At 36.5% G+C, this 12633-nt stretch overlaps 1 protein-coding gene across 2 annotated transcripts in view; it reads left to right on the top strand.

The window, feature by feature from the left end:
- N (neurogenic locus Notch protein) overlaps positions 1-12633 on the top strand; it is an 87106-nt gene that overhangs the window by 63836 nt on the left and 10637 nt on the right. For both annotated transcript variants that reach the window (XM_065344372.1, XM_065344371.1), the window contains exons 6-8: positions 8096-8452; positions 10758-10913; positions 12118-12300. In XM_065344372.1, coding sequence (XP_065200444.1) covers positions 8096-8452; positions 10758-10913; positions 12118-12300 — 696 coding nt within the window. The remainder of the gene's footprint in view (positions 1-8095; positions 8453-10757; positions 10914-12117; positions 12301-12633) is intronic.

Genomic DNA, 12633 nt, shown 5'->3' with positions numbered 1-12633 from the left:
TCTTGGGCATTTTTAGCGTCCAAGACTTATTGAAAAAACATCAACAAATGAAATAAGTTTTTATGCATACCAACTTTTTGGAGGGGAAAAAAATGGAAATTCAAGTTGGATTTCATCCCTACCTGCGAAGTAATAATATTACGGTACCTTATTTCATGTACAATGTAGGTATTAATATTTACTAGAATTTCATTATTTTCGTTGCACTGAGTGAGAAGGAAGAACCGAGTATGATTATCCCTCGACTTCTATTAGTACATTAGAGGAACCAATGCAATTCAAGTGCAAATAAATTATTCCTATTTATTGGTCAAACCTTATTAAACAAGTACATAAAACACGTATCTATCTCGAAATAAACACTTTAAAAATTTTAAAATGCACTTCCACAGCTACCTATTTACTTGAAAAATTAACGAGTCGATTTAGAAGCGTTATCAGACGTGGTATTCTGATAAAACGAGAGAATTATGCGCTTCTTTAAACGTATAGTCTATTGGCAGTGGCTTTCGGTTAAATTGGAAATTTGACATTTTCACGACTATAACGTAATCTTCAACTTCAACTTTAATAATATTTTTTTTATTATTCGTCGAAACACGTTAATTTCATTAGGTGAAGTGGAAATTCGTCGATGGAATAATGGAGTTTTCTCTCTCTTTCTTTTTTTTAATCGACACAGTCGAATCTTTGGGTTGTACATCTTCTCGTTTTTATTTCACACTTTATAGCTGCGATCTTCTTATATTACCTAAAGAATAGCGCACCCTGGTCTGGTCGTTAGCACCATTAGTATGTGTATGCGTTAGTACCAAGTGTGTATCCATATGCAGCTATGGTTTTATGCTATAGTTGAATTTATTGGGACGAGTTTTTATTGGATCGTGTGGCAAGTGAAGATTTTAATTGCAGCATGTACTGTAGCCTTTTAGGGTTTCGTGCGAGTATGATTTAAATTTGTGAAAGCAATCTGTATACATACTATGGTTGAATATTAATTTTTTTCTTCTCTTTTGGTTTGGTCGTTGTTGCGACCAGAGAGAGAGAGACTCGGCGAGCATTATCAACGCTCACGGTCCAAGCTATAAAATATACCGCGGAGATCGTGCCATGCCTCACAGAATCTCGGTGCATAGAAGTTATATGTATAGTTGGTTGTTGTTTTTCTCCTTCTAAATCTGGGCTAGGTTTCAGTCGACTCGAGTGACTTTTAACGCAGCTATCTGACTCTGATTACCATTTGAATATTGTACTTATACTTACCTATTCGGCTGCGGCTTCTCTCTATGGTCGATATGTTTATCTAATCTTGTATTACCGTTACTAGTTTTATATAGTAAATAAAAAATATGAGAAATGATAATGGCGAAGAGTACGTTTTGTTGGATTGAAAGGGAGGTAAGATGAGAGAATGGGTGCGTAAAATATGTTAGCCAATTAAGAGTAATTAAGAAAAAGATTCGACAAAGTGTTCATTTCCATTCGTTGCTCGAAGATTATTGTACTACGAGTTCACGATTTTGTTATACATATGAGGCAAATAACACTGTATAGGAGCAGAGATACCTCGTATCCATCTTTGTTTTAGTCTCTACCAAGGTTTTTTCTACTCTTTTTCGTGCGTGTTTTATAATTTGCATTTATAGGCCGTATTTTACGTACATCGTGATTTTAAAAACATCAGAGCAGCATGTCGGAGAAATTACGTTGCGTTGCAATGCCTAGTAAAATGTTTCAATTCGTCGGCGATATGTTGATCGTGCATTAGGTTGGGAGTGATGTGTGCGAGAGGAGGCAACTGACCGACGCGACGGACGCTACGTCCGAAGTGGACGTGGACATGGTGCGAATAAGTGGTGAGAATTTATTGATAAATGAGACGCGGTTTTTTTTGATAATTATCGACAGTTATACTCGTAGTGTCGGCGAACGCTAAGATAAAAGAATTCTCATGCGATTATTGTCACTTTGTTAACCGCTTCCGAAAATGAGCGATAGGCGTTATCAGCTGATCGAGGAAGTGGTCGTGTGCGCGGAATTTATTGTTTAGCCTGCGATTGATTGTGTTACTGTAATATGTGTACTAAAGATTAGATAAACTTGGAAAACTTATTTTCTGCGGTTTTCTTTCGTATTGTTTTCGAAGAACTAATCAATTATACTAATCACCGGATGGTGGTGTGAATTGGTTTTTAAAATTATTTTCACTCAGTTCACGTGTACGAGTAGGTAGCCAAGGGTACACGTGCTTTTGGACTGTTTGGCGAATAATTCAGAATTTTTCTATTGTATGTTTTTGTATCCGTCTACCTGGGGAGAAAAACAACAACGACGGGCTGATAAGGTGTTTTGACAATGATGAATTCCTTCGTTTCTTTTTCTTTAAATTCCTCGAATTTGATTTTTTTTAAACTGTTAAAATTTTTCAGTAGGGTTTTTTTCTTTATGGTAACTGGAATACAAAATATATACGAAATATACGTATGAAATAGGAGCTCCAAAGTACAAAAGATAAACCTCAACAAGGACTTATTTCTTGGCAGGAAGTTTTTTAAATCTGAAACAAAGGTGAAAAAGTATTTAAAAATATACCTCCAAATTTCATGATGTGTTTAAAATTTTCAATAATGAAATCAATGAAAAAATATACGGTTCCAAACTTCCGGATACTACCGATTTTGAAAAAATAATGTGTAATCGGCTAAGTGGATCACTAATAACCATCAATCACATTCATACTTACTGAAGGTGAATTGGACATTTTTTAAGGAATTTTTTTGATAACTAGAATTTTTATTAAGTTAATGGAGAGACTCCAGAACGGCTTGAAACCACTTCCAATCGACTTAGCACGTTGAAATCAAAGCATACAATAAATTTTAGCTTTCCAACTTCATAGGGTAAAATTTAATGAAAATTTCAAATTTCAAAAATCTGCTAGAGGCTTCAGAACTGCTCATAGTGGTTCGAAACCTTCTCCAATCGAATCGGGACATCAAAAATAGAGCACTTACCAAATTTCAGCTGTTTAGGTCAAAATTCTGTAAAATTTTCATTTTTTCGAATTTTTTGATCTTTGATTTTCAAATATTCATCCAAAATCGAAGAATGCATTTACTCCAGCATTGGGCTTTACTACATTCTATGAATTTTTTCATTTTTTCTCTTGTCTCAGATTCTCTTCTAAAACATCGGTATGAACCATTATTTGAATGAAAAAACTTTTTTGAAAAAATAAATCCGCCTATAAATATTACTTTTAAGATTACGAGATACTCGTACATACAATTCTGGCCTATAATGAACATACCAGTGCTGCATAAACACGAAAAAGAGACATTAGTAGGACACTGGTGTGTCTATACGCACCTAATACCTTCTGTATAATAGATTTACTAGACACATGAACACTCGATGGCTGTGATCGTTTACTCCTTTCAAGTTGATATCATTAAAAATGAGAAAAAAAACTTACAATAATGACAAAAAAAACCGACCAACTGAAAGAATACCTATACGAGTAGCCTAAGTGAAAAAACACGACTTTTCAAAATTGTTAACAATCACGATAGGATAGGTTTATTTTTCCTTTACCCTTTGATTGGCGACGAATGCCGGATGGCTGTCGGTTATAGGTACTCGTATTCCTTGCAAGTAGAAAAGCTGACTTCTCGGCTCGAGTATACGAGTGTGCTCTTATAGGGAACGAAGACCAACCAAGATGCGTTAAACGTCAGGCACAAATGATCGGATTCTTTAACTTAATGGGTCATCGCATTATGACTGATTGAAGCCAAGCGTCGAACACACGAAAGGAATAAGATGGTGCCGCGATAATGAATCAAATCACACGACAGACACGTCGGGAAAAAAGAAGGCGCGCGAGCGAGCGAGCGAGAGAGAAAGATGCAGTAATTTAGAAAGGCTGAAGCCATATAAGTGAGACTATACACATACTCTCGTAGTGTGTCTCGTGTGTCTATCTCTCTACCTATACTTACATAGCGTAAGGGATGCTTATTACATACAACTTACCGTGTATAGGTTAACGAAGGTCGTTTTTCTTTTTTAATTTTACCTACCTGTTGATGAGTTAAATAGTCGAATAAACAGGGTGATTGAAGATTTACTTGACGAGTTGCCAAGAATTTCGGATCTTTTTTCTGCTAAATTAATTAGCGAAATTTACCTAATATTCGGCAGGTGGTTTTCGTAGTACTACATAGCTAGTTCGGGTACCAAAATCTACCTACTCGAGTAGGTATTTGCATATTGGCGTATCACTGGTAGTTTTTATACGCGGTTAATTAAAGAATATAATTGTAAATTGGTACTATGGCAGCTCGTGTCGTGTTGTTTATGATTAAGATTGGTAGATTGGTTCGTCTCATGGTACCGGTTTCGAGAAATAAATGTCGATTTGGTGGCGAGATTCAGACTTCTTCGTTTAGAGTTTAGACCCAGAGACGCGACAAAAAAACATAACGCAGAATTAATTTATGCAATTTAATATTTTTCTCGAATTCACTTATATATGTATACTGGCGTGTACTTCTGTATAAGTGAGTGATTCATTAATACAGAAGGTTATAGGTTGTTGTGAGAACAAAAAACTATGTAGCTTTGGGCAAGGGTAAAGGAGCAATGCTCCCTGGTTTGGTGAGATTTGAATTTTGTTCGAATGTTTTTCGAATATGTAGGCCTAATGTGGAATTGTGGAGTAAGATGTAGGTAGTTTATTTGAGAATTTTTTGTATATTGAGTATGATTTCAGGGTTTTTCCCTAAAATTTATTGTCGGATTGAGAAAGGAAAGGTGCCTTATTTTCCAAAAGTTGCTGTGATTGAAAAATTTTCAAAGATGATGAATTTTTGGGAGGAGAAGGGAGAGGTAAAGAAATTGCCAATGAGTTGGAATTAATAAGGCAAATTGAGGTTGGGCATCTTCTTTTTTAGATAGATCTTTTCACTTCTCGGTAAATTATAAAAATGTATCGAAAAATCTTTTTTTTTTTTAAACGAAAAATTAAATGGATCAGATCTGGTTGGACTTGATTAAATCTTAACCATCCCTGAAAAGTATTTGCAGTGAGGTGAATTTGAGTCATTTTTTCAAATTTCTGGAGACTATAGTTGATCAATGGAACTCTTATTGAAACTTTTAAATTTAAAAATGATCTTTGAATTTCAAACTTATCTATCATATTTTTGAAGTTCTTGGAACACCTGAGCCTCCAGTTGACCAAGAACCCCAATCGGTGTAGACATTTTTGAATTTTTTCAAAATATATAGATAACCTAGGCTTCAAAAATATTTAAAAAACCAGCCAATTTTCCTAAATAGGTATCTTCCTTCTCACAGAGATAAAAACTGTTCGACCCAAGTTTCGAAAAAAATCTACTTCTTGACCAAAAAAGTTATAAAACCAGGGCAAAACATCTCGCAATACAGGAAAAAAATCTCAAAAAAACTTAGATCTAGACTTCGACAATTTAACAAAAAGTAGAATTTTTTTGGAAAATTATGTACTTCAGTAAAAAAGTGACACTTGTCAATAAAAAAACATATTTTTTTCGTAAGTTTTTGGCAAAAAAGTGGACATTTTTGGAAATTTTTCAGCAAAAAGCGAGATCGACAATTTAAGCGAGACAAGACTTGACAATTTATGATGAAATAAGTATGTATAGCAAGACTTGGGCCACTTTCGGACTAAAGGGAGACTTTTTCGGAATTTTAAGCAAAAAAGTGAGATTTATTGGCAACTCAACAGTATTTGTTGAAAAGCGAGATTTTTTCTAGCAAAAAACAAACCATACTTTTTGGCCAAAAAGTGAGCATTTTTTGCCTATTAAAAAAAACAACAACATGATTTTGATGATTTTGGCAAGGCAGGGCTTTTTGACAATTTCTGGTGATAAAACGAGGCTTTTATGAGTGATTCTTGGAAAAAACGTATAGGTAAGACATTTTGAGAATTTTTTTTCAAAAGAGTAAAAATTATAAGAAATTTTGAAAAAATGAGACCTTTGACAATTTTTAGCATAACAGTGGGGGTATTGGAAATTTTTAGTCAAAAAGTGAAAATACGTATTCAGTAATTTTAGTCAAAATGAAAGACTAGAAAACTTTTACGACCTTTTCGCAATTTTTGACAGCTTTTAGCAAAAAAGCAAGAAATTTTGACTTTTTTTTTTTTTATTGCAAAATAGCAACAATTTTTAGCATTGTTTCTCAAGCAGTTTCGAATGGTTTTTGAGTTGGGCAATTATGAATTTTGGGACTCCTTTATTCACCTATCCTATTTTTTCTGTATTTCAAAAGCTCCCTCCTTTCTCTGCTCCTCCTGCAGCAATGTTCTTGCAAGATGAACGTTCTTTTCGGCGTAGATTAAAACGATCCATGACCTGCCCCCTCGCGTTGAAATTTTCCATCCAAATCTACAACTTACAAGCCTGTTAGTTAGGTACTTATCTTACCAACGTAGGACGTTAATTACGACGACGTGGCATCTCTCCTTTGCTCTTTACGCGCGTGTTTTTTTGAAATTTATAAAATAAGAACGCGTCATAATCAGATAGCGCGCGCTGCTCGCTTTGTGGAGTAGGGTATGTGCGGAGTGAAGCTCATGTAAAGCAATGCAGTTTAATTGCGGTTTTAAAAGATTCGATGGCTAGAAACTAGTTCGCTTTAATGCGGTTACGTAGTATTATTTCCTTCGTTCTTCGTTATAATCTGTGTAACTTTCTAATTTATTTGTTTGGTCGTCGTCGTCGTCGTCGTCGACGTCGACGTCGTTGGTGGAATAGCTAAAGCTAGCTGGAGGTACATACTACATAGGTACATAAGTAAAGCTATATGCGCGTACACTTACATACAGATAAGTAAGGTAGGTACGTACGTATATAAGAAGAAGTGGTGGGTATCGTACCAAGTGCACCTTTGCTCTTATGTTTTTCTTCTCTTTTTATATACCTACTATTGGCGCGCGAGGTAAGAAGAGTAGATCGAATTATATGCGGGCTTACCGATATACCTGTTTGAATTGTCTATGAAAACTAGTTTTAAAAATCGAAATCTTTTCACAAACGCATCCAGGATTAGATTTTCGTGTCGTCGAACATGGCATCGAGCAGCCGGCTTTGAAGAAAATACGAGCCGAGTTTCGAAATTATCGTACACGCGGTTTGTTGATTTAATCACGCTATATGCGGAGATATGTACTCGTATGTACCTATAGGTACGATGAGACAAGACAGCGATGACAACTACGACCAGAAAGAGAGCTATAGAGTGAGATGAAGAGTTTCTTAAGCCGCGCAAATATACGTGTAAATTATCATAACTCGAATGACTGTAATAAATGTTGGCTCGATTTCGATGAAATTATTACTAATGGAGGTGTTCTCGCCTATCTAACTAGAAATTGAGCATTTAATACCATCGTATATGTCATAAATTTCGTATGTTTATGCGACAAAACCTATGTACAAATTTTCTCCGTGTATGCGAATGATTTTCCCTCCATTCTGCTTTTTTTTGATTTTTTTTCTTCTTTTTACTCCGAAATATTGGATTTTTTTCACGATAGGTCGTCTCACACGTTAGTCATAATATAAATATGCGGTTCTGTTAGGCCCACACCGTCGGTGTTGCTTCGGGCTGTATTCTCGGAGCCTTTTAGCTTTGTGAGATGTGTAGCCCGATGTGATAATGGAGGAACTGGTTTCGTCATATTCTTTTTTTCTCTCTGCGCTCTTCTTCATCTGTTTCGAGCTGCTGCTGCTGTTTCAATAAACTAGAACTATATAAGCTGGATGGTTAATTTGCTGCTTTTAAAATACTTCTTGTACGTGTGTACGTAGGTAGGTAGGCAGGCAGGCAGGCAGGCATGTTGGTAGGTAATCGAGATGGTGAGAATTTCGATGACATGGTATGCAATTTTCATCCACGTTACTATAAGGATGATTTTAACCCGCAGCACGATATATGAATCATAATATAATTTATAATATCTAACTATATAAGACAAGCTGCGGACTTGAGAGATTTCTTTGCCTGGGTTTTTCATAACTTGTGTATTCTTCTGTGTTCGCAGGATTCCGAGGCCAAAATTGCGAAATCAACGTGGACGATTGTCCGGGAAATTTGTGCCAAAATGGAGGTACCTGTGTGGATGGAATTAACGCCTATACATGCCGGTGCCCTCCGACCTTTACCGGTGAACATTGCCAGTTGGATGTGGACGAATGCTCGCTTAGGCCTAGCGTGTGCCATAACGGTGCCACTTGTACTAATTCATTCGGCGGATTCTCTTGCATTTGCGTGAACGGATGGACTGGTCCTGATTGCTCGATCAATATCGACGATTGTGCAGGCGCAGCTTGTTTCAACGGCGCTACCTGTATTGACCGAGTCGGCAGTTTTTATTGCAAATGCACGCCTGGAAAGACTGGTATGTATTCAATTGTAGTACTCTTTGCTCATCAATGGTTACCGTACGTACGTCTCTTGATGACGATCGATCTTACGTTAGGCTACTACGAGTGTAGTTCAAGTATCCTATATTGGTATTTCAAGTTGAACCTAGAACCACACCAGAGATGGTACTTTCCGGCTAAGTGAAAATGTATGAGTATGATAGGTACATTGTGGCTCTGTGTACTGTCCGTCGTGATATGTTTGCTCGAGTCAGAGTCGGTTTTGTTGATTTTTCTCTGTTTGCGAGCAGTTCGACTATGGGATACGGATCTGTCGAGAAGAGAAATTCGCCTCTGAGTGTTTTGTTTTCGAACCGTGGTGGTCTATTCATTGGGCGTTGGCATTGTCTAAATACTTAAGTTTTGAATCACCAAATGTTGACAGCTTCCAAGAAGAAAAGTTCGGATTTCATCTATACACTCGCGTAAAATGGTCATGATCCATTTTTTTTGGCAAGATTTTACCAAGAGCAGAACTCTTGAAATTACCAAGAATTTTTAATAAATCACCTAAAGTAAATTGCCTAAATGTGGCCTTCTTAAGATTTTTTCTAGATATGCTACTTGGCGAGCCATAATTCAAAATTATAATTTATATCAATCAAAAGTAGCGAGAATTTTGCATCTTTTGAACATCCTGTTTTTGAAAAATGAACCAATTTTTGGGAGGGGGGAGGTTGGGGAATTTCTTTTTAAAAATTGAAGTGGCTGGTTGAAAATTGCAAAAATCCAAAAGTGGCCACTTGAAAAATGAAGAACAAAATTTCACTAAATTGATCTAGAAAGTTGAAAGTTGGTATATAGGTACCCCATTTTCGTCCCGCCGAATCGATTAGAAGCGGTTTTGAACAGTTTCAAGCCATTCTGGAGCCTTTGAAAATTTTTGAAATTTTTTTCAAAATTCTTTCATGCAGAAAAGTGGAATTTTTGAAGGCTGTTAAAGTCTCTCAAACTGATTAAAATGAGACAAATCAAAAGAAAATATTAATTAAGAGGCAAAAAGGAGTAATTTCTAGAGTTCTGCTCTTGATGATATCCCAGATGTAGGTATGATCAGATCCAAACTTTTCTTCTTGAAATCTGTCAACGTTTGGTGATTCAAAACTGTGTATTTTTAGACAAAGCCAACGCCCAATGAATAGACCACAGTTCGAAAACAAAATACTCAGAGACGAAGTAGTGTTGAAGTTCATTTCGACAGATTTTATGACATTTTGTGAGGAACTGAAATTTCTGAAAAATCGTTGAAGGCTTCAAAGTGGCCTAGAAACCATTTCTAGTTGACATTAAATTTTGTCAAAATTTCAACTATGAAAAATTTGCTGAAAGCTCCAGAACTGCTCAAAACGGTTCGAAACAGTTTCTATCCAATTTGGTGAGTCAAAAGTAGGGGACATACCAAATTTCAGCTTTCTAGGTCAACTTGATAAAATTTTATTTTTTTTAAATTTTGGGCCAAATTTGTGATTTTTTTCAAAAAATTGACGAATTTGGTCCAAATTCTGGTTGATTGTGTATTTCGGTGTGTTTGATGACATATTGCGAGAAAAAAAATTCCCACCAAAATTTGGACACTTTTTAGGTGGGAAAAACGCGTTTTCAAATGGTTTTACGGTTATGGAGAAGCGGCCTCCCCTCGAAAAATTCTGAAAAAATTACCAATGGTAGAAAATACGCTGAAAAATGTAAAAAAAATATATTTGGACTTTTTCCAAATTTTGGACCTCTTTTTACATTAATTTCAAGTTTTCATAGTGAATTTTGAGTTTGTTGTTGGGGTAAAAAAAATCTGAAAAAATTCAGGGTCATTACCCTGAGGTATCTTCACTTTCACACTTAAATTTTGAGACAAATTCATTCGATACTTCAACTGGTTTCGGAATGCACCTATACGAGTATCGAAAGATTCAATCGATTGATTCGATTCACATAACAGGGTGAGGAAGGTGCAAAGCAAACATATAGCTCCAAGTAAAATTCTGATTTCTGATTCGCCGAAATGAAATTTTTTCCATATCTGGAATCGTTTCCGTTTCGTGATAGCCGAAAAAAATACGGCAACTTAATCGATTCAGTTCACCACTCGAGGGCACCAACGATGGAAAAAATATTAAAATTAACACGATCTACGATGCTCATTTCACCGCAGTTTCACACGAAACAGCGAATAAGTCTCTTAACTCGATCACCTCCCGTCTTAAGTGCATAAATTAGAGTACCCGATCGTTCGGTAATTATGATAAGCATCGTATAATATATGAGAATCGTTTCAATTTATAGGTTTATTATGCCACTTGGAAGACGCCTGTGCGTCGAATCCCTGCCACGCGGATGCAATTTGCGACACAAGTCCGATCAACGGCTCTTACACATGTTCATGCGCCTCGGGATACAAAGGCTTCGATTGTTCGGAAGACATCAACGAATGCGAACAAGGTGAGTACCTAAACATATTCACGTATCATGATGTGAGAAAAATCGCAACATAGCTGGTGCATCTACCCTCCCCCGCTCCAAACGCGAGAGAGATCTCCTTTTCCTTGAAAGTATTAAATTACAAGGCGAAGGGAGACGAAAGTAGGAAGGGATTCGCGCTGCTAAATAATTTGATAATAGAGAACCATCATCGTGAACAGGAGCACAGGAGTAAGACCAGTGTAGGCGGAGGAGGCAGAGGGGAAAAGAAATAAGCACGAAATCTTAGATAAGGAAAGTACGATGCGATATAGGTTTTTTTTTGGTGCTTAACGATGCTTGTGTTAAATAATGAGAGAGAACTGACTATAGAGCTAAACGTAGTGTCTTGTTTACATTGTGTAAAGTGTTCTCGTATTCTGATTTACTTGTTCAAAGGGTTAGGAGAAGGAGTGTATATAGCTTGGCTATACATACGTATGTACATTAGAGAGCCATGGGAACAGGAAATGTAGAAACAAAGGCGGACACCCTCCTCTTGCATCTAAGAAGGTGTACCGTAACTACATTATGAAAAGAGAGAAGTCTTCTTTATTATTTTTAAATATAAAGAACATCAGCTCCGCTCCGATGATGTGCTTAAAAAGGTGTACCGTTTATGTGTGATTTATAATAGACAACTTGTCTCTACGAACATGGTTTTGAATGACGCAGATTCGAATTACCGCCAAATTTGACAAAATATGTTTTCCCCCCTTCTTAGTTTATTCTTTTCTGTACCATGATACATGTTGATATGTGTGTTAAACCGGAAAAGATTTTCGATACGATTTTTATAGGTTGCCTGTAGTCGTGTTGTGGTGTTTTTTTTGCAGTATATATGGAAATGGAAAGGGTCTCAATTTTCAATGTTTTATAAATCTTTCAATTTTGGTTTTTGAAAAATGATTATAGCGACAAGATTTGTTCAATTTTCAAAGTTCTATTCGTATCTTTGGTTAAAATTCATTTGACCCTTTGAGGCAAAATATCATTTTGATGAGTGAGTTACCCTTCTGTACCCTTCAGACTGGTTCCTCTACAATAATACCGCGTTTTATCCAAATTTGACGCCAGTCTTCACTCACCAAACACCCTGCTACATTCAATATGCTCTGATCTGCCAAAAATATCTCCTCAATGTGCTCAAAAAAACATACGTAAAAATGTAAATTTCTCATTCTAGGTTCACCCTGCGAGCACGACGGTATTTGCGTTAATACACCTGGTTCATTTGCCTGCAATTGTACGCAAGGTTTTACCGGACCAAGATGCGAGACGAACGTGAACGAATGCGAATCTCATCCTTGTGCCAACGAAGGATCTTGCCTGGACGATCCGGGCACCTTCAGATGTGTCTGCATGCCAGGTATGTACGACGATGGTCAACATTACATTGTAGATACCCGTATTTCAGCTGCTTCGCGTCTCCTAGAGTAATGCACGAGACGCTTAGGACCTTGGCTTTTTTTTCCTATTCAGTTCGTAGACCAAATGAAGAGGTCATCGTTGTGGGCAAACGTCCACTTAACATTAATTTAAACTCGGTTATTTAAAATTGTCTGCGTTTCGTTTCGTTTCGTATACTCACTCTTTGGCGTGCGAGTCGAGTACTTATCAATAAACAGCGTGCTGCTAACCGATGAACGGAATCTATATGTAAAGAAGGCGCAAATATGGTACTATTTTAATTAATTTTTAC

This window comes from Planococcus citri, chromosome 1, assembly GCF_950023065.1.
Source record: "Planococcus citri chromosome 1, ihPlaCitr1.1, whole genome shotgun sequence".
Lineage (NCBI taxonomy): Eukaryota > Metazoa > Arthropoda > Insecta > Hemiptera > Pseudococcidae > Planococcus > Planococcus citri.
This window is presented reverse-complemented; position numbering and strand designations above follow the sequence as displayed.